Raw genomic sequence first — 26506 nt, 5'->3', positions numbered from 1 at the left:
TTTCGACTTCAATCCACTTTGTCAACTGAAGTAATATATATAACTTTTTGGTTGATCGATAACATAACAATCATGAACCGTTTCAATTTTTTCACACGACATATAACTATGTCATGAATACGTGTAAATGATCAAAAACAAAGTTTTTCAATTTTTATTTCGCAAACCGTAAGAAATACCAATACGTCTACTAATGTTGTATAACTTGTACATTGCATATGAAGTGATGTGAACCTTTCAAAAGCAACAACAAGGTGGAAAATGAATTTGGAGAAACACGACATCGACTAAAACAGTCAATCCTATATTCACGTTCATCTATACTTGCGCGCCTAAGGAGAATTGAATCACGAGCAAAAAAAATTTAAGAAGGAAATTTTTAAACGCGAGTTCTGAGTAGGTGGAAAATGTGAATATGACGTATATCTATATATGTCATGAATACGTGAAAATTATCGAAAATAAAGTTTTTCAACTTTTATTTCGCAGACTATAAGAAGTACCAATTTGCCTACTAATGTTGTATAACTTGTACATCGCATATGAAGTGATCTGGACCTTTCAAAAGCAACAGCAACGTGGAAAATGAATTTGGAGAAACACGACATCGACCAAAACTGTCAATCCTATATTCACTTATACTTGCAACTTGCGCGCATAAGGAGAACCGAATCATGAGGAAAAAATTTAAGAAGGAAATTTTTAAACACGAGCTCCAGAAAAATTAAAGTAGGTAAGATGAGGTTGTTCGAGATTTATTTCTTAACCTTTGTAAATATTATCAATGCTCGGGAGTCTTTTCCTGAATTTTTCTTAAGGTAAAATCTACAATTTGAAGGTTTGGTAATAAAGTACACAAAGCGATGAGGTCGTGAGACTTTTTCGAGAAATTTTTGGGTATTCAAGCTATTTATTACAATTTTTCGAAATTTTAGAATTATAGAAATTAATTTAAAAAAAAAAAAATTGGTCCAACGCAATCGACCATGTTCTCGACCCGACGACCCGAGATAACGACCCGGTCGGAATTTCGCCGTCCGGCTACTTCACTGCTTCAAAAAGGTGCCGTTATGTTCGTCGTCTCATCGCCGACATTCTCCTGAGATCAGTTCACCCATTCGTGGATCTTGGAGAGAGAACTGAATCCCGAAAGCTTCAGGCTTTCTGAAGGGGTTTTCGGCATTTTCCGGCGACTATTGAGGAAGCATGAGATGAGAAACTTCGTCGACTCATCAAGCTCTACTCGTTGCTATAATTGGTTTTCAATTTCATTGAGTTTTGATCTAATTGATATTCTGGATATCAGATTTCTCCCATCTGTGGGTTTTGTTCTAATAATCTTACACATCATCTGAGCAACTTATGTAAAATCACAATCTCTGGCTTCTACGGTAAGGTATCGGACTTGGTTATTTGGTTTCTGGCGAGCACGAGGGTTTTGGCGGAGGAATATCAACGCCCTTTAGCTGTTTGGTGGCGGACTGGCGGTGAGGCTATGACCAATGAGGCTGCTGAGGTCTGAGGTTAATTGTTGTTGGAGAACAGAGCTCTGTACGTTGGTTATGACCAAGTAACTTGCCCAAGCTATTTTTACCCAATAAACACATTTTTACCAAACTAACTGGACTAACAGATCATAACGTGCAATTAATGGCTAGACTGAATTTGGATCAAAATCAAGGGCTCAGATGTTTCAGTGATAGTGCACTGACGGTGCATAAACACATCTTCTAGCTTCCAAGTTCCAAACCAATTATTGGTTAGGCAACCATGGTTAATTATTGGCCATGGACTCGTGGAACATATGTGTTCCCAAACCCAAATTGGTTTTAGTTTCATTAATTGTAGTGTTAGCTCAACTTAAACTACCCAACACGGTTTACATTTCTCTTTAAAAACTGCATTGCATCGTAGCGGCAAAGATGATGTCTATATATGGTCAGTTTGTCAGGGCAGCTTCATGGCTATCGGGTTAATGTCACCCGACTCACCCCTATCGTATTACTTGATATCTCCACCCTCAGTTTTTCTAATTACAAAAAGGTGCCACATTAGTATAAATACTTTCCTTGTTACAAGATGGGCTTAATTGGTTTGCTAGCTCTTAATAGTCGCTTGGCGCGCATCGAAATTTGAAAACCATAGAAAGCTGAAGATAGAGAAATTAAGAAACTCAGATGACATTGAAGTGGGCTTGTAGTGTTTATTCCTCCTTCAGCATTTTGCTCCATGTTTGCTGCTCCCTCGATCATGGAAGGCAGTTAGACGGCTTTTTTGAGTTATAGAAGTTAAACACAATTAAGTCTTTGATGTGCATGCATTTTCAATGAGCCAACACCCTTCGTTTCAACTTTCATATATATATATATATATATATATATATATATATATATATATATTTTCCTTTTCTCTTTAACGAAATTTCTCATTCGATTAAAAATCTATGCTTGACGAACGCTCTGCATAGTAGTAGACGTGGCCAAGAATTGCGTGTGAGGAAATTTTCAAGGTTAGTTTCACTACGTATTTCATAATATTCATGCATGCCGATGATGCCGGGTTCATTCCTTCGAGGCTTCGACCACCCTCAAATTCTAAGACCCAGTCCAGCACGCACCTCCTCCTACGCGTAAGCCACTACCCTTACGACGTCGTTCCGTGGGCGTGTAGTTCAAAACCCTAATATAATAAGTTAATAACCAATCCTCCATGTTAAGAGTCTAATTAATTAAGCTAATCCTAAGAGTCGGTCAGTCCACCGACCTTTCCTTTCGTTGACGGCTTTCGGCGTCAAACCTTTGATTCTTGATCAATTCCAAACAGTACGCACTACTCCCCACTAGCTTTGACGGTGTTCCGTTTACCATTTCAAACATTCAACGGTCAAATATTCAAAATCCATCACCCCCTCTATCCCATCATTCTTTGATTTCTTAAATACTTTGTCCCAATTTTTTTTTTTTTTTTTTTCAAACTTCAGCCGCGTACATATTATAAACGTTCAAACAACTCTATATATATATAACCCAACCAACCCCATTTCTCATTCAACTCAAACAAACACAAACACAAACACAAACCTCCAAATTTCGTTGTTCTACATTGAACTTCAACCAGATCAAATCGACTAATATGACTTTGTCATGGAGAAGGCTGAGGCCCGGCCGTCACGCCGCGAAACATTCACGGCATGGCGAGGCCGGCGGAGACATTGAGCTGACGATACCGAGCCACTTCCGGTGCCCGATCTCGTTGGACTTGATGAAAGATCCCGTCACGTTGTCTACCGGGATCACATACGATCGGCAGAGCATTGAGAAATGGATCGAAGCCGGAAACGTGACTTGCCCTACTACCAACCAGGTACTCACAACTTTGGAGCCGATTCCGAATCACACCATCAGGAAAATGATACAAGACTGGTGCGTGGAGAAGAAGTCCTTCGGCGTGGAGCGTATCCCCACGCCACGGATTCCGGTGAGTTCTGTGGAAGTCGCCGAGATTCTCTCGAGGATTACGTCGTCGGCGGAAAAGAAGGACGAAGCCGGCTGCAGAGAGCTGGTGCAGAAGGTCAAGGCGTTGACTAAAGAAAGCGAGCGCAACAAGCGGTGCATTGTCGCTAACGGAGCGGCGAGTTCTTTAGCGGCGGCGTTTGGTGCTTTTTCAACGGCGGGTTCTTTTCATGAAAACGTTGGCGTTTTGGAGGAGATATTGTCTGCTCTGACGTTGATTTTCCCGCTTCATTCGGAGGCCAACGTATATCTTGGATCCACAGATTCGTTGCATTGCATGGTGAGGTTTTTGGACGGTGGAGATTTGTCACAGAGAAGGAACGCAGTCTTGGTTCTAAAAGAGGCTCTTTCGGCTGATAAGCAAAAGACTGATGCTTTGGAAGAGATTGAAGGAGCTTTGGAAGCCCTAGTGAAGCTGATCAAAGAGCCAATTTGCCCTACTTCTACTAAAGCTTCGTTGGTCATCATTTACCACATGCTTAATTCCACGTCTTCTAGCTCAAGAGAGAGCGTCAAAGGAAAATTTGTGCAAATGGGATTGGTGTCCATGCTATCGGAATTAGTTGTGGATGCCGAGAGGAGCATTTGCGAAAAGGCGTTGGGGGTTCTCGATGCGATTTGTGGAAGCAAGCAAGGGAGGGAAGAGGCCCGCGACAATGCCCTGATCATGCCGGTCGTAGTCAAGAAGATGTTTAGGGTTTCGGATTTAGCTACCGAGTTTGCTGTGTCCATTCTTTGGAAGCTTTGCAAGAAGGACGAGAGGGAAGACGACGAGGGAGGTCTTGTTCTAGAGGTGCTCCAAGTGGGAGTTTTTCAGAAGCTGTTGTTGCTGTTGCAAGTTGGGTGTGGGGAGAGGACTAAAGAGAAGGCGACCGAGTTGTTGAAGTTGTTGAATCTTCACAGGGCGAGGTTGGAGTGCATTGAGTCCATGGATTTTAAGGAGCTCAAGAGGCCCTTTTGATTCAACTTACAAACCATTCTAATTAGTTTTGATCTTAGATTAGAGAGAGAGATCGATAAATAAGGGTTTGTTATATATCTATACCCTTTTTCACAGTTCCAAATACTGTACAAAAAATACAACTTTTACATATTATTGGTACATGAGCGATCACTATATTTGGCTATTGAATCTGTGTTAAATAATTGGTATTTTGAGTGTGCTACCTTAATATACATGTTTGAGTTACAATGCTTTTGGGATTGCATTCAAGAATCAATGGTGGCATGGATTGAATAGTTCAAACTTCAAAATATGGTTTGGAGGTGGCAGTTGGATTAATACTCACAGCGAGCCACAAGTCATATATGCATGGGGTCTAGAAGTGATCTAGTACTTCAAATTTTCGGTGGAATTCAATATGGAAAACGATTACTCATATTAATTAGCTTGAGAGCAACCCAGTCTTGATGGAATGCTGGGTCTGGTCAGCAAGCTTCTAGGAGCCTGAATTGACTGATCCTTCCTTAAAAACAAAACAAAACAGGAGTACTATTGCTAGCCCGTCACATCTTCCATATCTTCTGCCTATTTCCTGTCTGCAACTTTTTCTCGAGCTTATAGTCATAGCAGTCTCAAAGACAAAATGGCGCACATTATTTACGTGGCTACCTATACATCTCTTTGTGATTAAAAATTAAGCATTCTTCACGTATTTCAAACAAAAAAAAAGCATTCTTTACGTGGATACCTTTTTTTTTTTTTTTTGATGACAAGCTACCCATACATCTCTTTGTGATTAAAAAGTAGGATAATGAGCCACTAAGGTTGATCGATACGCATGCTGGCTAATGTTGTTTTAACTACCTTCCATCACTACTCCTTGTCTTTCCACTGTTTAATTTGGCAGCTTTACTTAATTTCTGCACATTTTATCTGTGTTGGTATTCCACCATCACTCGGACATTTTAAGAGCTCATCGCATACATGAAGAAAAATTCATGAACCCTCGATTTTTCACAACCATCATCGTTATTATTGTTCGTACCACACTTAAAAATCAACGGATAAACCATTATTAATTATCGCCAATCAATGCCCCAAGTATATATTGCTATCATCATCACAGTCACCATTAATATTGCCCCAGTTGTAATCCTCATTGTTATAGACCAGCAGTTGCCATCAGTCATATTTAATATTCCTATTTTTTTTTCTTTTAAAAATTGATATTAGCTAGGTTAGTCAAATAAGAGATTTCCCAAACCTAATGCCTTTCTTTAAAAACGGCTACAATTGCACGCGAGTAGTACTTTATACTTAGGCCTCTTCACGACAGTTGAGTTTGGTTTTTCTATTCAAAGACATTTGATCGACAATTAGGCTAAAAGAGTGTGTAAAACTTAGAAAACAAGTACTTGGATTTTACTTTGCCTATATTTTCTTATAAAAGAAAAAATATTTGGATTGCTTGTTCATCAATTCTCCAATTCCATTGTCGAGGACAATAAGTTGTAAAGCATGCATCATTTTCCCTGTCCTTTACTTTAGCAGTAGTCACAAGTCAATTTTTTTTTTATTTTCTAAATAAGCGTAAAAAGGAATATAATGAGAAGAAATTTAATATAGTAATCTCCAAAAATCAAAGCACGAAGATGTGTTTGTGGACTACTTAATCGATTGTCATCCCTCGTTCTCCTCATTCCACGCCTTTGAAGTTTGAACACGAGCAACGTATCCATAACAAGAAGACTGTCTAGTAACCACAAAAAAGAAAAGCTATAAATCGAAGACTTTCTAGAGTAGCAAACAAGACCCTTTTAGACTCTTCTAGCTAAATATTAATCTATGCCCATTTGATTGAACAGCTCACTTTATAATAATGCAAATCACAGAAAATTGCTCTTCTAGACACTCACTTGACCCACTTACTACTATAGAACATAAATACAAACATATATATAATAGAAATCATCAAATATTCAAAACACGCATTAGAATTTAGAAAAAAGAAAAAACAGTGTCCCGAGAAAAATGTAAAGAATAAAGTACATTATGGAAAGAAGTTTGAAAATGAGTTCATCTCGTGTTCAGATGATTCATTCCACAAATATGATTATTGTGTTAAGGTTGAATTCATGAATATACTAGGACCATCAGTGTAACCATTTATTGTTAAAAAAAAAGTGCCTAAAAAGATAAATTTGAAAATTTTCCCATAATCTGTTTGAATTTCTCAATGAGGATGTTTTTGTTGGAACATTTTACACAATGCAAATCACTGAAAATTTCACTTATAGACACTCACTCGACCCACTAACTATTGTAGAAAAGAAATACAGAAATATATACTAGAAATCATCAAATATTCAAAACACGCATTATAATTTAGAAAAAGAGCACCGTCCTTAAAAAAGAAAAAGAAAAAAATAGAACAAAGTATGCTTCTGAAAGAAGTTTGAAAATGAGTTAATTTCGTGTTCATTTTGTATATTTCCTCTCTTTTTTTCCTAGAGAAGCGGAGCAAGGGCTAACTCCATATCCTTAATCTAATTTATTAATAATATAAAAAACAGTATATAGCAATGGGGACTAAACAAATCCTTGGCAAGAGAACATGAGGAGGGAAAGTACAGATGACGGGGGCAAGCACCAAAATTTTGTATATTCCTCCTCTATTGTTATTCACCTTTTCTTTGGATTAATAACTTGAAATGCTACAGAGGTTGCTCCTCTGCTATCACTAATTTCATAACAAAAAAAAGTTAATTTCGTCTTCAAATAATTAATATCACAACATGATTATTGCGTTAAGGTTATTATTATTATTATTATTTTGAAATAAAGATTCATTACATTAGATGACTAGCCAAAAAGCCAGAGTCTAATATACACTTAAATACAGAAATAACTGAGTTCCTATCTAAGTAATGTAGCCTCATTACAAGTTAAATTGATCCCGCTTTGTAAAGCGAACCTATAGACAAAAAACAACTCCGTGTATTTTAGAGCAAAATCATTGACTAGCATCCCCATTAGCCAGACGCACAATTGTTGTACAACAGAGAACCACTTCCTCGCAAACAAATAGGAGCAAGTCCTTATCCATTAGTCACTTTCTCCAATCCAACTCGAGGTAATTACCAACTCCACCGGAATCATGGTCTGAATTAAACTGGCACTTTGTGACCGTAGAAAAGCCCAACTACCCAAGTAGGTCATTCTCAGGTTAGGCTAGCCTAACACACTAAGGTGATGTTTGTTACACGGGATTGGACTGGATTGGACATTCTTATCTAGTCCAATCCCAGTTATCCCATGTTTGGCAGCAAGGGGACTCTTTTTAATGAGACTCCACAGTCCCAAAAATCACCCCGACACCGTCTACTACAAACCCACCAAAAACCATGGGATTGTGGAAGCCCCTCTCACTCGATCTACTATTCCCTTCCGTTCGTCGTTCTCTCATCATTCTCAACCTGCAATTCAACCTCAACCCACAAAAGCTGCCATTAAAACCCAACAAATTTCAACCACCCAGATCCCCTAATCGTCAACTTTAGCCAATTCAACAGCCACAAATCGAAATCCACAAATCGAAATCTACAAAACGACCCAGATATGGGTTCGCGAAGTGGATTCGATCCGGAGTGGGAGGTTGGTGGCAGGCTCTGGCTGGGCTGCCGTGGATGACTTTCCATGTGGTGCTCCTGGTCAGACATGGCTGGCTCCGATCTCCCATGGCTGTCATAACTTCGACAATTTGAGAACTACACACTACGACGACGGAAAGTCAAAGGAAATGATGGCTGAAGGTGAACCTCGGTGTGGATGGAGTGGGGCTCTCGGGGAGGATGACGACGCTGGATTGAGGTCGGTGATGGGCTTGAGGGGGCTGGTGCTGAAGATGGTGAGGTAGAAGACGGAGAGGGATTGGATGCGGTGAGCGATGAGGTGGGTGTATTGGGAGCCGTAGTCGAGGATGAGGACTAAGTCCGATTTCACTGCTTTTGGGTCCATGGATTGTGGAGCTTTGCTGGTGTTGAAGGTTTTGCAGGTTGGTGGTTTTGCAGGTTGGTTCTATATTTAATATCGCTGGCACCAAACATGGGTCAAGGCACTCCATAGCATAACCTGGCTTGAAGAGTGGAGGACTCTAAAAGAAATTAAGCCGGGGTAACACAATCCCCCCTAACAAACACGGCCTAAGTAACATATGAGGGTGGCAAGACACCCTCCCACATGGCCCAATTCTCTGAAGAATCAAACCAACTCATAAAGGCCCAAAGGATGCCCCCATAAATCCCAAGCCCAGATTTTGAGGCCCAAGCCCAGTTGCTCTACAGGTTAGCACCCTGCGCCGCCTGAAACTGTCGCACAGTCCCGCCTTCCGGAAGATGTCCACCCCAGGCTGCCATCCTCGCCACCACTCAACCTTCGATGAAGGCCGCTGCACCCAACTACTTAGAGTCCGAGCACCTAAAACTGCAAGGTACCAAAATGCAACCCAACCAATTTCAAAGATCGAGTCCGATCACCGACCGATGCACCGTCACTCTACGCTGACGTAGATTGATAAGCACCAGGACCCGATTCCACAACTCCACTGCTCATGAAATATGGTAAAGGAAATCTCGACCCAGCAGAACACGTCGCACTCCTCTGACGAAAGTCTCTTAACGGTCAGTGTCGCTAAAACGCTACGGATTCCAGCCGAAAGGGCGGTGCCGCTCTAGACTCGAACGTAGTTTTTCACTAGTAGTTTTACTATCGATAATAGTTTATAATCGTAATTGTTAGGCTACACTATTAAGGTTAAATTCATGCTTATACCAACACAATGCGTATAAAACCATATATTACTTATGTTTACCAAATTATTTAATGTCTTCGTCAACTAATCCAATATCACCAATTTTTAAGAGACTCCATCATAGGTATCCCCTAATATCTCGTGTTGTAGGTTGGATCTTACTTTGTTGCTGATTCGGTAATATTTGCTTCTTTTCTTGTTATGTCTACACAAAGACACTGTTTTGCCAAGGGCCCAATGGAATTTATCAATTAGAAGATATTGTTATTTGGGCCGCGAGCTTTATGTGTGGGCCGTCGTAAAATCCACAACACCCAACCCAACCGAAGCCCAAGAATATCCACAGAAGCCCATATCCATCCCCACAAAGACAGCGTCACAACAAAGAAGCGGAGAAGAAAACACTGCAAGCATCTCCGTTCGCCCAAACCCCCCTCTCAATTCTCTGCTTTCAGATCACCCTGAAAACCCTAAATTTCTCATGAAAAACCCTACAATTACGACATTGCCCCTCCTCTGATTCACCCCGCCGGCGTGTTCATCTCTCCGACCATGTCTCTCCCGCCCGTAGAGCGCTCACTCATTAAGGAGGACCACCTCCGTGAATGGAAGAACGGAAACCCTAGCTTCAAGCTCCCGGAGCCCGTTCCGATGCTTCGGTTCCTCTACGAGCTCTGCTCCACCATGGTGAGAGCTCACAAAGCAATTTGTTTCTTCTTCTTCTTTTTCGATAAGATTGTGTGTTGTGTTCATATGTATATGGAGGAGTGTTTTTGGATTGGAGATTTGAATTGTGCGTCTGATTGCTTTCAGGTTCGTGGAGAATTGCCGTTTCAGAAGTGTAGAGCCGCTTTGGATTCGGTGGAGTTTTCCGAAAAGGTTTCCGAGCAAGAGCTGGCTTCAAGCTTGGCAGATATTGTCACTCAAATGTCTCAAGATGTGAGTTCTGTGAATGGATTTTCATGCTTGGAATTTGTTAAGTGCATTCGTTTCGGTGAGGGTTTTGATGCTACTGTTAGTGGTGGGGATCGTAATTCAGTTGCTTTAATCAAATTGAGCCTTGCTGTTACATATTGGAGAAATGTATGGAGATGGTTTACGATAATGAGTGAAGTTAATCAGAGCGTGGCGATTGCATGCTCTAAAGCAACTACTAGGAAGTAGAATGTTCTTAAGATTGCTTCAAACTACTTCCATGCTTGAGTATGGCTTACTATGGTGGGAGGACATATTACAGTGCCTTTGGAGATGCCTTTGACATTGATTATATGTTCCGAGCGTAGTGTTCTTCATGTTTTTATCATTAACCTACTATTGTTGTTGTTGTTTTTCTTCCTATTCTTCCTGACATGTAGAAACTCATTTATTTGCAGCTTACCATGCCCGGAGAGCATCGAGCTCGTCTCACAAAACTGGTTAGTTATTGGTTTTAAAAGTCACTAGATTAGAAAAAGGGGCCTTGAACTTAGTTACTGGTGTTCATTGTCCTCTTGCTACTTCATTCTAGTAAAACAGAACATTCTTATCCTTTTTATATAATTGATGATGCCTAGTCAAGACTAGAAATCCTTTTCCATTTGTCCGCACTGCCCATTCTTGTTCTATTTTTGATTTGGTGTGGTTATTTTGTTTGTTTGATCTGGCTACTTATTGTTTAGTGGGTTTCCCTTTTACAGGCCAAATGGTTGGTGGAATCTTCTTTAGTTCCATTAAGGCTTTTTCAGGAGCGCTGTGAGGTTGATACTGATCCTTGTCCTAATAAACTTGACTGGCGGTTATCTGGTCATGTTTTTTCCTTTGTCGGCGTGCACCATTCCCCCCTCCTCCACCTCCTCTCTCTTTTCTTGTACAAAACAGAACTCACGAATATACGCTTTATAAATTGCAGGAAGAATTTTTGTGGGAGGCTGAAATGATCAAGATAAAGGCACAAGAACTGAAGAGTAAAGAGGTAAGAAGGTCATTAGTTTGTAGCTATGTGCTCATTTGGTGGTGACCTTGGCTAAAATACCACATTATTGCTCTTAGACTTCTCATTATTCACAAACTTTAGATAGTGAAATATGACCATGATTGGATAGGGCAATCTAAATAAAATAATTTGTTACAACACAGCGAGTTTGAACTCGAGTATAATGCATACATAAATTCACTAACTAAAGATGTGTGAAATGTGACCATGATTGGTATAGGGTAATCTAAATGAAATAGTTCGTTACAACTTACAACAAAGTGAGTAGGAAAGGAATATCTAAATGCAGTAGGCTGATATACTTTCGGAAGTGATGTGGGCTTTTAATTGCAGGTTAGAGTAAACACCCGTCTTCTATATCAGCAAACAAAGTTTAATCTTCTTCGAGAAGAGAGCGAGGGATATGCCAAGCTGGTATGATTACTACTGAAATTATCTTTCGGAAGTTTGCTCAATGTGCTGCATTAATGGGAATTTATGTTTCATGTTTGGGAGAACTGATTATGTGTATTCACTGCCTTTTGCACTTGCAGGTTACACTTCTTTGCCAAAATTCAGAAAATTCATCACACAATGCAGGAGCAACAATAGGCATTATAAAGGTATCATGTTTTATTTTTATTTTTTTCGTTTTATTTTTTTTTGTTTTATTTTTTTTTGTCCGTGCATCATTGCATATCCTTATATATGTTTTATTTTTCTGTTGCAGTCATTGATCGGACATTTTGATCTGGACCCAAATCATGTTTTTGATATCGTAAGTCTTCATACGCATTATACTTTATATCCTGTAATTTGTTTCTACCTGGTTGGACTTAAATGATGCCTTATGATTCACTATTTTCTTTACACTACCTTGTTTGATTAGGTTTTGGAGTGTTTCGAACTTCTGCCAGACAACAATGTCTTTTTGGAGTTGATACCGATTTTTCCAAAGGTGGCAGACATTATATTGTTTAAGTTTATGTTGGAAGGTTTATTTTGATAACTTCTAGTTGACTCATAACGTGTTATTTTGCAGTCTCATGCTTCACAAATACTTGGTTTTAAATTTCAACATTACCAGCGTTTGGAAGTAAATGATCCTGTACCATTTGGACTTTATAAGCTTACGGCTTTGCTGGTGAAGGAGAATTTTATTGATCTTGATAGCATGTGAGTTTCCCTTTGATGAGTATGTTCTTTGATAGGAAAGCTATTTTTACTTTGTAAGTTTCTTAAATGATTCTTGTAAGACTCCTCTTTGAACTTTTTGAGAGGCAATGTGAATGCCAGTTATGTGGGACCATTGGCACTAGCCACAACTTGGTTAGAAAAGAAGTACCCACTTTGGAAGCCGAAGACTTTGCCAATTGGGCGAGCTCTGAAACATGCCCTTCTTTCGTTGATGGTGGAATCTTCATTGCAGACTAAGAGTCCCTGTCAGTAACAGATAAATAAAACAAATTCTATTAAGAGTATTTAGTTATTGATGGTCGAACCTAATGATGCTGACTTCTTTTGGCATTATACTTGGGCAGTTGCATTATTGCGTGATGAGATTATCCTAATTGGTAAAAACTACATGGAGTTAGAGGAGTATTAAGAATGTTTAAGATATTGCTGCTCTTGAATTAGTTCATTTTTATATCCATGTTTGACATTTTGCATAACAAATTCTGTTAAGAGTATTTAGTTATTGATGGTCGAACCTAATGATGCTGACTTCTTTTGGCATTACACTTGAGCAGTTGCATTATTGCGTGAGTGAGATTATCGTAATTGGTAAAAACTACATGGAGTTAGAGGAGTATTAAGAATGTTTAAGATATTGCTGCTCTTGAATTAGTTCATTTTTATATCCATGTTTGACATTTTGCATAACAAATTCTATTAAGAGTATTTAGTTATTGATGGTCGAGCCTAATGATGCTGACTTCTTTTGGCATTATACTTAGGCAGTTGCATTATTGCGTGAGTGAGATTATCCTTATTGGTAAAAACTACATGGAGTTAGAGGAGTATTAATAATGTTTAATATATTGCTGCTTTTGAATTAGTTCATTTTTATATCTATGTTTGACATTTTGCATAACTGTAGCTTGTTAACTTACGTGCACTTTTATGTGGTTGACATTAGTTTTTGTGACCTTCATGGTTGCTGTATTCTGGGTCTCCTGATATTTATTAGTTTATGCTTCCAACAGATGTGCTCATTTACTTCCGAAGGACGATGAGGCATTTGAGCACTACAGCTCTTTCTCCTCCAAGCAACTTGATGAGGTATAATCATCTTAAATGGGTATTAAATGGCTGAAAACTTCGTTATATGATCTCTCTTCTTTTCTTTTGTCTATTTATAAGTTCTAAAAAGTCTAGCTTATCCGTTAATTGTTACCTGAAAATTTGTTAATATTTTCAGGCTAATAAAATTGGTAAAATTAATCTTGCTGCTACTGGGAAGGATCTAATGGAAGATGAGAAACAAGGAGACGTGACAATAGATCTCTTTGCATCTTTAGACATGGATTCAGAGGCAGTAGGAGAAAGATCTGCAGAGTTTGAAAATAATCAAACTTTGGGCTTGCTTACTGGTTTTCTTTCTGTAGATGACTGGTATGATTCTAAGTACTCATTTTGGTTCTGACCTTTTCCAGCTAAATGAATTCCAGATGAAGTTATTTAAACTAAGGTTCACCTTTCTTTAATAGCTTTTATTTGGTGTTGATTATATTGTCTGAACTGGTTTTTTAATATTTGCACCTCAGGTATCATGCACACGTACTATTTGACCGTCTGTCACCTCTAAATCCTGTTGAACATATCCAAATCTGTAATAGCTTGTTTAGGTACTTCTTCCACTCTTCTTTTTTCTTATGCTATGTATGATCTTTTTCTGTTATATTTATTTGTCCAATGCCCTTTTGTACACATTTATGTATAAAGAAACAATAGCACACAAGTATAATAGGTGCATGATATCTCTGAATGCATTTGAAACTTATTAGCTTTGCTCTGTCTAGCCTTGTTATTACTTTCGGTGCCTGGCTATTAGTAGCTTTGGCAGGGGTGTGCTTCTACCTTTTTTTTTTCCTTTCTAATTTGTTCTGATACCTGTGTCCAGATTGATTGAAAAGTCAATCTCCTCTGCATATGACATGGTTCGTCAAGCACGTCTCAATAACTTGGGGTCATCCTCAGGAACCAGTGTTGGTGTGATGACCACAGAAAACTCATCAGCTAGTGGTTCTTTTATAGAACTTAAAAAAGAACTTTTTCAGATGCTTGCTATTGTTGGGCCTTATCTTTATCGTGATACTTTGCTGCTACAGAAGGTGCATTACTTTTATCTGATATTATGGAATCTTTTGTCTTTATTTTATCTTCAAAAAAATTAAGGACTATGTTTCTGTCTGGTTCTTGGAGTAGGTTTGCAGAGTATTAAGAGGTTATTACTTGTCTGCTCCGGATCTTGGAAGGACTGGTGAAGTAGCTGTTTCTGCCAGTAATCCTCGTTTACCTCTAAAGGAAGCTAGGTCCCCCCGTCAGGTTGCAATGTCAAGGGTAGAGGAAGCCTTCCGGACATGTCTACTTCCATCTTTACAGTTAGTACCTGCAAATCCAGCTGTTGGAATGGAGATTTGGGAAGTGATGAGTCTACTTCCTTATGAGGTTGGTATTATATCAGGGATAAACGATTCTTTACTTTGAAAATTTATTTTCTCATAGTAGTCTTGCTATATGAATCTTGTTCTTTAGGTGAGGTATCGTTTATATGGTGAATGGGAGAAAGAAGATGAACGGATTCCTATGGTTTTAGCTGCAAGGCAAACAGCCAAGGTATCAAACATATACTTTTCTCTAGTCTCATTGGCTTCTGTATTATGCTTGCCTTAACCTTCTTTTCATCTTGTATTCTGTAAAAGCATTGTTGTGTTACACCTTTTTTTTTTTGTCCTCTTTATAGTTGGACACTAGAAGAATTTTGAAGCGGCTTGCAAAAGAAAATTTAAAGCAGCAGGGTAGGATGGTTGCAAAATTAGCTCATGCAAATCCAATGACTGTACTTCGAACAATTGTTCATCAGGTCAAGATTAATAAGTGATCATACTCACATTCTGTTTTCAATTTTTTGGCTTTCTAGTTTGTGTGTGCAAACAATTAATGGGTTGGTACTACTGCAGATCGAGGCGTACAAAGATATGATCGCTCCTGTTGTAGATGCATTTAAGTATTTGACTCAGGTGCGGATTTTCATTTTGTTGTCAGTTTCATTTTGCTCTTCTCTCCGTGAGTACTGCTAGAAGGTGGTAATTGAGTTATATATCAAATGTGTGTGTGTGTTTTTTTTTATTTCCTCTGATTTGTCTTACTCAGAGTTTTCTTACTTTAAAGAATATCTTGCTTGGAGTTTTTCAGAAGATTCTTTATGGAGTAGAATCGGTAAATCTAAGTTTAGCATAGGTTTAGGAACTGACTAACCTTTAAGTTACTTATCCGGAAAGATACTGAATGACCACGTCTTCTTAACTTTGGTGCCTCCTGAGAAAAAAAAAAAAATTTTGAATTGTGGTTTTTACCAGAGAGGGACATATAGGACCTGGTCTTTCTTGTGTAAGAAATAGAAAAGGAAAGTTCTCTTGTAGTTCAACACAGTAGCACTAATAATCAGAAGTTTATTTTTAAATGGGATCATTGTGGACTTGTGTTGTACAGGAATTTAATCAGATAATTCATGGGGTTTCTTTATAGAATGGCCGTCATTCTATTTGCATATGTTGTGTTAAACCCATTGATCTTTTGTTGTTATTTTTGTTCAGCTGGAGTATGATGTCCTGGAATATGTTGTGATTGAACGTCTGGCGCAAGGAGGGCGTGATAAGCTAAAAGATGATGGGCTTAACTTGTCAGACTGGCTTCAATCTTTGGCTTCATTTTGGGGTCACTTGTATGCACCTTTCTTTTCTCCTTGACAAAATTATGCTATCTGTGTGTGTGTGCGCGCGCGCGTGCGCGTGCGTGTGTGTATTTGCCATCCCCAATCATATATTAAGAAGCAATGTCATATGTCATCAGCTTATTTGTTTCTTGTTCAAGGAAAATTAGCGTTTTTGTTCAGGGAATATTAGCGTTTTTGTGCATGGAAAATTATCATGCTAGTCATATGCTTTGGCCTCAGTTGATCAGTTATTTTAGTTTCGTACAATTGATTTACATTGGGCTTAGTTGTCTATTTCTATTCATGTTTTTTTCCAACCTTTTTCTAGCAGTTTGGTACAAATGAGTTACATTGGACTTAGTTGTCTATTTCTGTTCATTTTTTTTTCTCCCAACCTTTTTCTAGCATTGATATGACATTAACTAGAGTCAACTTTTAACGTACACACCGTTCTATAGAATCTTGATATATTCTTGGATACTTCACTTCAGTTTCCGGGTTGCAGATTAGCCTGAGCAAATGGCCCTTTGACTGAAGCTGGGGATGGATGTAAAGGACATTGGAGATTTTGTGTCCTTTATTTGCAAGGTGAGATCAGTTCCAGCAGCTGGCCGAGGTTCAGCATAGAGATTCACAACAGAAACTTGTTGATGGATTGGCGTCATGCTGATATCATATTTAATGAAGTAGAAAAGGGCTGGTCGGATTGTTGAGGTGATGTTAATCTTTGGTACCTTTGACCTCTTTTCAGGTGGGTAGAATGTTAGACGAGTACTAAGGACCATTATAGCTTTTTGGGAAGAATTTTAAGCTGTTTGAGCACTAGTTGAATGAAAGATTCTGTAGCTGGGAGGGATGCTATTGACATTGAATATTTTGTGTCATTTATAAGGAAGTCAGAATAGTTGGCGTGCAAAATATGACAAAGTGTACTTGAGTTCTGTGTGATTCAGCCACCCATTTCATGATAGATTTGGGATAATTCTGAGTTGGTATTTATGAAGTAAATTGGGTTATGCAGAATGTTGAAGCGATGTTTATCATAGGTTCCTCTTACCTCTTTTCAGGCTAGAGGAGGTTAAACAAGGTAGAATGGAGAAGTATAGCATTTTGGAATGAGTTTCAGGATGTTTGAGCACTTGTTAAATAGAAGATTAGTAGATTAGAAGGAACATAAAGATGGTTTTTGCTTTTGAAAACAGGGAGGATTCAATAATCAACGCTGCTCTTAACATTATGGTGAGATGTATGATGAATTGGCAGAACTTGGTGATGCAATTACTGAATTTGAACGCTGATTAAAAGACATCCTCTGAACAGCTAATTGTTATTTCCCTATCTAATTTATAAAGTTGATGAATTGGTGTTCTTGTTTGACTTTCTCGCTAGCCTCCTGAAGAGATTACTGTTTGGTGGGTCACTGAAGTTGGATTGGGGTTTTGTTATGGGTTCAGATTTTGATTGACATTCTCATTCTATGTGATGGAGCTTTCAGTAATGCTTCCTAGTTGTCTCAGGAATTGTTAGGTGGGGTGCTGAGGGTGGAATTGGTATTGTTATGTGTTGAAGGTTTTGATTGACAAGCTTTCAGTTAATGGTCCTTGTCTCCTCAGATGACTCCGTAAATCCCTGAGACTTGTTTTGGTTCAGTTAGGTATCTGTCTGTATCTCTATTACTAGATCTTCAAAAACCAGAGGTTGTTCTCAGAAAGAAGAGGTGCAATCTGCTGACTCCCTTTTCTGGTTGATTGTATCTTCATTGGTTTGTTTGACGTCAGATCACTGGTAGTTCAGGATGTTTTATGTCCAATTTACAATTTATATGGGTGGTATATTGTCCTTTTCTACCGAAAAAGAAAAGGAAGTGCTGCACATTGTAAGGCATCAAAGAGCAGCCTACGAGGAACTTATAACCTCTAGAAGGAATGATAAGAAGTTCGGCAGCATTGTGTCAAACAAGAGTTTTTGGGCTTTTCAATTGTACAGCAAATGGGGAAATTACTTTTCACCAGAGGTGGCTGATGCGTAAATGGGGAGGTTTTTATTTTGGTTTTTCTATCTAATCATGCCATATAAGGCCAGTGTTTAATGGTTATAGTATTCTAAGAGATGGCTATTATTATTCCTTTTCGATGCCAGTCTTAACGTATAATAATTTTATAAAATCTTTAGGGTGTTGTGATATGCTTGCCTCATCTTTTGGTTTGCATTCATATTTGAATAACTTTTCCTCTAGACTTTTTGAAATCCTGGAAGCTGAGAGTTACACTTATGGTTCACATAAATTTTTCTGTTTGGGACTAATTGTGTATTATTCCATCTTTACTGGGATAAGTTTTACTCATTGCCTGTGTGCGTCTTATATTAGTTCTTATTTCTTTAAATTTTTTTATTTGCATTTATGTACACTTGATAGCTTTCTTAAAGCTAAATGGTACGTTATGTATCAAAGAGCCCCAATGGATGCACAGCCTGCTGGATAGCACCAACTTTCAAAGGACTAATCCTACCCTAGGTTGGGAGTCCGGCAGTGTTCCTCTGTTGCTTAGCCTGGATAGTCGCTAGGTTTTTCAGGTCTGTGGGTGGTGTCTTAGATTGCTTTCAGATTCTAAAAATAAAATGAGCCGGTGGAGTGGAAAATAAAAAACAAAACTACAAATGAACTGAATTACTCTTGTCCTTATGATGGCCTTGTGGGCGATGCACTAACTTTTAGAACAGCTAACTCTAGATTGTCCAGACAATGGTTCGTTGATTAGATGAAACTATGAAGTCTAAAGATATTACATTCTAGATTGTCTGAAAAGAGAGAAGTATTATGGTCTTTGGTTTGAAATCTGAAGTATTTGTTTTCTGTAAGAAACTTGTTAACCCCATGTTGAATATGTCAACTTGTTAGATATTTGTCAGAATTTTGGTAACCTTTATTGTACTTGAACTTTGTTTTCCCGTTTGTTTGTTTTTTTCTTTTTTCTTTTTCTTTTCCTTTAATATCCTGAGGCTTTATGGATATTGTTTTAGTATCCTTGTTTTCCCTTTTATCATTGAAAATTCAGTTTGGAATATGTGCTTTTAGATTTTAAGAAAGCTAACCACCTGAATTTTTCATTTTCTTTAGGTGTAAAAAATATCCATCTATGGAATTGAGAGGCCTTTTCCAGTATCTTGTAAATCAGTTGAAAAAGGGCCAAGGAATTGAGCTTGTTGTTCTTCAGGTAGTTTTCAGGTTCACAGTGTATACCGGTTGTGTCACATGATTAGTTTTTAAGGTGTTTAAGGATTGCAACGATTGAATTGGTATTTTCTGATTACATCAGGAGCTTATTCAGCAAATGGCAAATGTCCATCACACAGAGGACCTTACTGAAGATCAGCTGGATGCCATGGCAGGGGGTGAGACTCTCCGTCATCACGCCACTGGTTTTGGTGTTACTCGACATAACAAGGTGCCTTGTAATGTTTGATTGTATGAGTAGATTTTTTTTTTTTAATATTTGGCGTGTTTAAAATATTGAGCAGTATTTCTTGCTTATAAAAACATGTTATGGTTTTTTCACTTACCTAACTGGGAAAGATAATAATGATGGTTTTCTATTTGTGAACAGCAACTACTCAAGTCCACAAACAGGCTAAGGGACTCACTGCTTCCAAAGGATGAAACCAAGCTGGCAATCCCTCTTTTGTTACATCTTGCTCAGCATCGTTCTTTGTAAGCCATAGAGCTTATTTTATTTAGTTATTGTTTCTTGTTTAGCATTGTGCTGCTATATGACAATCTAGCCCAGAAATAACATCCTGATAAAACATCTCTCTTCACACCTAGATATGATTTTCTTCATGCACAAGGAATACTATTTTATGCAAGTCAAGTGAGTCAGATACCTGACTAGATTTTCATGCTTTCTGCAGGGTCATAATAGATGCAGATGCGCCTTATATTAAGATGGTTAGCGAGCAGTTTGATAGATGTCATGGAGCACTCCTTCAGTATGTGGAATTTCTTTGCAGTGCCATGCCATCGGCATCAGCTTATGCTCAGCTAATTCCTTCACTTGATGATCTTGTCCATAAATACCACCTTGATCCTGAGGTTCCTCTCTCTCTCTCCCCCTCCCCCTCCCTCCTGAAGAATTATGTGTGCTTTATAGTCATTCTTTTTACACTCATATCTTAGTATTGTTTCTGTGACATAGGTTGCTTTCTTAATTTATCGCCCAGTAATGAGGCTCTTCAAGAGCCCCGCGAGTTCTGATGTCTTCTGGCCTCTAGACAATAATGATGCTCAAAGTATCACATCTGCAAATTCAGAGTCTGAAGCTGTACAGAACTCTGGCAACGTGGTTCTGGATCTCGGGTCTACATGGAACCCTATAACGTAATTGTCCCAAAAAATACTTTTTGGCCTTTTGTCTTATTGTATATTGAGGTGATTTTGATGCAAATGGTTGGTTATGTATCATTTAGTAGTTTTTGCATTACAGATTCACGCACACACAATTTTTTTTTTTTTTTTTTTCAGTCATATCTATATGTTCGCCCAGATGCATTTTAGTTTTTGATCTATTTCGCTTTTATTTTAGCAATAGTTGGCACAAAATGGTTTTGTATTCAGTTGAGATACAGTTTTTTTCTTTTACACATATATTGACATACTCTCTTTTCTAATTGACTTCCGTTCCCTTGCAATATGTATATGATTTTAATCAGGTGGTTGGATCTTCTTCATACTGCTAAAGCTATGTTGCCTGCAAGAGCCTGGAATAGTTTGTCCCCTGATCTTTATGCTACATTTTGGGGGCTCACACTCTATGATCTTTATGTCCCTAGAAATTGTTATGAATCTGAAATTGCGAAACAGCAGGCTTCTCTTAAAGTTCTGGAAGAGCAGCCTGATAATTCAATTTCTGCAATAACCAAACGGAAGAAAGAGAAGGAAAGAATTCAGGATACCATAGATCGCCTGACTAGTGAACTCCGTAAACATGAGGAACATGTTGCATCTGTTCGTAAACGCTTATCGCGTGAGAAGGACAAATGGTTGAGTTCTTGTCTTGATACTTTAAAGATCAACATGGAATTCCTTCAGCGTTGTATATTTCCTCGCTGTACTTTCAGCATGCCAGATGCTGTCTATTGTGCCATGTTTGTGCACACTCTTCATTCCCTGGGGACACCATTTTTTAACACAGTCAACCACATGGATGTTCTTATATGTAGAACCTTACAGCCTATGATATGCTGCTGCACTGAATCTGAAGTTGGTAGACTGGGGAAGTTTCTCTGTGAGACCTTGAAAATTGCTTACTATTGGAAGGTGATAATTTATTTCTTTTCATTCATGCGCATTAATCTTACGGGTTATGTGTCATATAAAAGGGTCTTTTGATAGTACTTGAAACTCTCGTATATTCTTTTCCCATTTTTGATTGGATTTATGGTATCATGCTTCTTTAACAGAGTGATGAATCTATTTATGAGCGCGAGTGCGGAAACATGCCAGGATTTGCTGTCTACTATAGGTTTCCAGATAGCCAGCGGGTCCGATATGGCCAGTTTGTCAAGGTGAGTTCATGGGCATCTCTTTATTTAATGTTAACTTGCACTAAGCTTGCAGGACCAATCTTATAAATAAATAACTAATCAAGGTCAGTACATTTGACCAGTTCATGTACTCCTGGGATCTTTATAGCGGTAGCTTATTGTAATCATTAAAAAATGCCCATGAACTCTCTCAGATGTGCTGGCATCTCCAGTTCTGTGCTCATGTGCTGGTTTTTTGAGTTTTTGTTACACGATTCAAATTTTCTGCTTCCTTTTTACTCATGCACAAACATCTGTATAATGCATAGTCTGTGGTTCAGCTGTATACTTGAACCTATTCCAATAGTATGATTCTTTCTCAATGGTCTTGTAACCATAAATATTGCATGCCATTTGTTTATGACCATGCTATGAAGTCCTTCCTTGGACTTACTTGCAAGTCATGTATTTTCTCTAATATGTTAGTGTTTTAAATTTCTTATAGGTGCACTGGAAATGGAGTCAAAGGATCACGAGATTATTGGGTCAGTGTCTGGAATCTCCGGAGTACATGGAAATTCGAAACGCTCTCATAATCTTATCAAGAATTTCTAGTGTTTTCCCGGTTACTAAAAAGAGTGGGATGAACCTCGAAAGACGGGTAAGAGCTGTTTTTAATAACAATTTCTGTGGTTTTTAATTGCAGTGGCATTATTGTGAATGTTCTTGCCCCTATACTTGCAGGTGTCCAAGATCAAAGGTGATGGGAGAGAGGACCTCAAGGTGTTGGCAACAAGTGTTGGTGCTTCTTTGGCTGCTAGAAAGGTTTGTTACCTATTGGGGCATATTTTTCAGCTTAGAATAGGGAATGAGAAAGAAAAAAAAAACCGAATTCCCTGCGAGCAACCATTGAGGTTGGGGGTTGCTGACGGGGGTACCCATTGGGTTCTTTTACCATCCCTACCTTAGATTTCTACTTTTATTCATAACTTTGTTAATACTTTACAGCCTTCATTGGTTTCGGATGAAGAATTTTGTATGGGATACGTTGAATTAAAGTCGACAGCATCTTCAAAGCCTTCAGCCAGTAATTCAGGAGCTATACAGAGTGGTCCTGCCGTTAATAATTCTCAAACCGAACCTGTTGGCGGAAGAGCAGGAAACCTTGTCTCCCAACACTCAGAATTAATAAACTCAGCTAGAGACCACGTGTCAAAAACCAAACCTGCAGATGGGAGGTTGGAAAGAGCAGAAAGTATCTCAACTGCAAAATCTGACCAAGGGCATCTAAAACTGAAAGGTGCCTCATTGGTGAATGGCTCAGATGCTCAGGCATCCGTGCCATCAGCTACTTTACAATCTGGAACATCAAGGCCTATCGAAAATCAAGTACAAGTGAACGAAATCTCAAATCGAACGCCAGATGAAAATATGGGAAAACTTGCCGCAAAGACCACTTCAGAATCTGAGGTATTATTTTTGGGAGAAACAACTGTCTTTTGTGTTCGAATATTTCATTACACTCAAGCTGTTGTTTAGGCATCACTTGCTGTTATTTTTCCATGGAAGCACTTGAGGCACCTCATGATCATGCTTAGTTACAAGATGTTGCTAGTGCTATCACATTCTTTTCCCCTATGCATCTCCACCCGTATATTGATCTTTACCATTTGAGTTTCCAAAGAATTTCCTGATTACTTGGACACATTAGTTTAAGAATTGTTTGTAAATTTTCATTGCCAGAACAGAGTTAAATGTGTAGATTTGTCGTGATTGATAGAGATTGGCTTTGTCATCCTTCTCCCACTCTGAGCATTTCATTTTAGTTTGATGAAATAACAAAATGTGGGTTTCATTATTAAATGACATCATTGAAACGTTCTGTTTTCTTAAAATCTGTTTTCCTCTGCTGACAGTTGAGGGCCCAAGCAAAACGGTCTGTTCCTGCTGGGGCTAAGCCATTGAAACAAGATCTTGCGAAGGACGAAAGTAGATCTGGAAAAGCAGCTGGAGCTACTAATGCTTCTTCCATCACCGCAAATGGTAGCACGGTATCATCCTCGGGCAAAGGTTCAGCTTCGTTAGGTATTGAATCAAAAGTGGAGGCTGGATCTGCAAAGTTTTCCAATACAAGGATCCCTTCTTCAAAGGAAGAGGGTGCTGAGGTTTCTGATGCAGCAAGGCCCCCTTCTTCTCGATTTGTTCATTCTCCTAGACATGATAGTTCTGCTACACTTTCAAAGTCCAGTGATAAACTTCAAAAAAGAACCAGCCCTGCAGAAGAAACAGATAGACAAAGTAAACGCCGGAAAGGGGAGGCTGAAATGAAAGATTTTGAGGGTGAAGCTCGCTTGACTGACCGAGAGAGGTCCGTTGATGCTAGACTGTTGGATCTTGACAAATCAGGAAGCGATGATAGAAGTGTATATAAGGCCACTGAAAAGGCTTCAGATCGGTCTAAAGATAAAGGAAGTGAAAGACATGATAAGGATCACAGGGAAAGATTGGACCGTCCTGATAAGTCACGCGGAGATGATTTAGTTGAGAGATCCAGAGATAGGTCAATGGAGAGACATGGAAGGGATCATTCAGCTGAGAAATTGCAAGAGAGGGGTACAGATAGGAGTTTTGATAGACTGCCTGACAAATCTAAGGATGAGAAAGGTAAAGGGCGTTACAGTGATATTTCTGCTGAAAAATCTCATGTTGATGATCGATATCACGGGCAAAGCTTACCTCCACCACCGCCCTTACCTCCTCACATTGTTCCTCAATCTGTTAGTTCTGGAAGAAGAGATGAAGATTCAGATAGAAGGACTGCAACTACAAGGCATACTCAAAGGCTTTCTCCGAGACATGATGAGAAGGAACGTAGACGATCTGAAGAAAATTCCTCAATTTCTCAAGATGATTCAAAGCGTAGAAGAGAAGATGATTTTCGAGAGAGAAAGCGTGATGATCGTGAGGGGACCTCAGTAAAGGTATGTATTGGTACTAGTTTTTACAATTTAGCTGTGCAGTTATAATAAAGGTATGTAGTGTTTAGAACACGTTATATTGACAATGTTGTCTTAAACCAATCAATTTAAGCAATATCTTGGTGATGGAAATAATTTTTGATAATGGTTGCCTGCTCGTATTCCATATAATATTCGTGGGAAATGACATTACTACCCTATTTTTTTGGGTTGGTTGTTTTAAAATTTTAAGAATTTTATACCTTTTGTACTTAATTGTCAGTTTGACCGTTGACTAATGATGTGGCATCAATGAGACCATGACACCAATAAGAGCTCCTCACACGGTCATTTTCATCTTGCCCTTTGATTCTACTTTCGCCACATACCAACCTACTGTTTCAAAATTGCTACACTGTCAGTTTAATTGTCTGTCTTAACTGTTTAACTGATGGGATGACATTCTTTCTAGAAACCTGAAGGGCCATCTTTATTTGCTTTTTTCATTATGAATATTTAGTCTTTGGGACAATCACCTTTGGTAACTTCATCATGCCAGCTGGTATAAAACCCGATGACTTGTGAGTTTATACATGATTCTGTTCTGTTTCATTGTGGCTTTATGGCCACACGCTATGAGTTTTCCATCAAGATAAACCTTGCTTTTCTGTTAATTTGCAAGTTTTGTACTGATTTGCTGCTTAGAAATTAAATAACTCGCTGTCTTTTGCTGTATATAGGTGGAAGAGCACAGGGAGAGGGAAAGGGAGCGGGAGAGGGAGAAAGAAAGGGAGAAAGCCAACCTCTTGAAGGAGGATTCAGACTCAATTGCAGCTTCTAAGAGGCGGAAACTTAAACGAGAACATCTGGCTTCTGGGGAAGCTGGTGAGTACTCACCAGTTCACCCTCCCCCTCCCCTCTCTATTAACTTGTCCCAGTCATACGATGGAAGAGATAGGGGAGAACGGAAAGGACCCATTGTCACGCGCACAGGTTACATGGAGGAATCAAGTCTGAGGATTCATGGTAAAGAAGTATCCAGCAAGATGACCCGCCGTGATACAGACCCGTATCCTTAAATGCTTATTTTCAGTTATATTTTCTTCTGTCCTGCCTGAATCTATCAACTGTTTGCTCGCATGTGCATTTATGGAATATGCAACTTTGTACAAATGAAGCATTCTTATTTTGGCATTTGATGTTCGTGCTCTGGTTGACTTATTTCATGTCGAAGCAAGGTGTAGCCTGGTTTAATGCAATGCGATAGGTTTCATAGTATCCGCAAGTGCTGAATGGAATCCTATTTTCACAACTATGTTGAGATCTATCATGAGCATTGCTGTGCGTGCATGTATGTATGTATATATGTTGTAGGTCAGTTCAGTTCTGTGCAAGTGTATTGTGAGTCCTTAACCATGTTGCAGGATGTACGACTGGGATGACAGTAAAAGGCAAAGAGGTGAACAGAAACGAAGGCATCGGAAGAATTAGAACATTTCAGAATGCTGGCTAGATGTACACTATGCATCCAGAGTACTTGTCCAGTGTTCTTGGTTTTGTAACAGATTTGTTGTAAAAGAATATATTCATGGCTAATTAGTCGTTAATTTGTACAATCCCATAATTGGGTAGTGATAGACGCTCCTTCTTATTTCGAGTGTACCATTGTAAATTCCTTAAAGTGTCCACAACTGTACAGTTAGTAAGTAAAATTATCCTGGCGCAGAGCATCTTTTTGAAAATCCAAAAACTTCAAATCTCTTTAATTTTATTTCTTTATTAGAAGGAGAACAGTCCAAATATTCGGATTAAAAGTTAGGGAAAAATGTACACGAATAGTGTCTGGACACTCTGAGGATTGGACTGTCAAAGTA

General features: G+C 38.7%; 2 protein-coding genes and 1 pseudogene across 2 annotated transcripts; all 3 read left to right on the top strand.

The window, feature by feature from the left end:
* Positions 1-26506, top strand: part of LOC133712783 (receptor protein kinase TMK1-like) — a 138741-nt pseudogene that overhangs the window by 11527 nt on the left and 100708 nt on the right.
* On the top strand, positions 3044-4639 carry LOC133712787 (U-box domain-containing protein 21-like). Its single transcript, XM_062138897.1, has one exon. The coding sequence runs from the start codon at positions 3133-3135 to the stop codon at positions 4471-4473; it is 1341 nt and encodes a 446-aa protein (XP_061994881.1). The 5' UTR covers positions 3044-3132; the 3' UTR covers positions 4474-4639.
* On the top strand, positions 9657-26382 carry LOC133712781 (THO complex subunit 2). Its single transcript, XM_062138889.1, has 32 exons — positions 9657-9952; positions 10079-10204; positions 10639-10680; positions 10942-11001; positions 11154-11216; positions 11571-11651; positions 11771-11839; positions 11947-11994; positions 12106-12174; positions 12259-12392; positions 13424-13499; positions 13639-13832; positions 13985-14065; positions 14341-14551; positions 14646-14888; positions 14976-15056; positions 15184-15303; positions 15401-15460; positions 16037-16164; positions 19274-19370; positions 19473-19601; positions 19761-19864; positions 20065-20245; positions 20349-20530; positions 20863-21469; positions 21613-21717; positions 22181-22336; positions 22420-22500; positions 22684-23145; positions 23592-24656; positions 25373-25701; positions 26057-26382. The coding sequence occupies exons 1-32, from the start codon at positions 9818-9820 to the stop codon at positions 26121-26123; spliced, it is 5586 nt and encodes a 1861-aa protein (XP_061994873.1). The 5' UTR covers positions 9657-9817; the 3' UTR covers positions 26124-26382.

The sequence above is a fragment of the Rosa rugosa genome, chromosome 5 (genome assembly GCF_958449725.1).
Source record: "Rosa rugosa chromosome 5, drRosRugo1.1, whole genome shotgun sequence".
Taxonomy (NCBI): Eukaryota; Viridiplantae; Streptophyta; class Magnoliopsida; order Rosales; family Rosaceae; genus Rosa; species Rosa rugosa.
This window is presented reverse-complemented; position numbering and strand designations above follow the sequence as displayed.

Excerpts from the sequence above, each read along its gene's own strand:
- LOC133712787 (XM_062138897.1), top strand. The coding sequence starts at position 3,133 with ATGACTTTGTCATGGAGAAGGCTGAGGCCCGGCCGTCACGCCGCGAAA.
- LOC133712781 (XM_062138889.1), top strand. The coding sequence starts at position 9,818 with ATGTCTCTCCCGCCCGTAGAGCGCTCACTCATTAAGGAGGACCACCTC. Across the intron at positions 19,602-19,760 it reads GTGTTACTCGACATAACAAG|CAACTACTCAAGTCCACAAA; the intron begins GTGCCTTGTAAT and ends ATTTGTGAACAG. Across the intron at positions 19,865-20,064 it reads CTTGCTCAGCATCGTTCTTT|GGTCATAATAGATGCAGATG; the intron begins GTAAGCCATAGA and ends TGCTTTCTGCAG.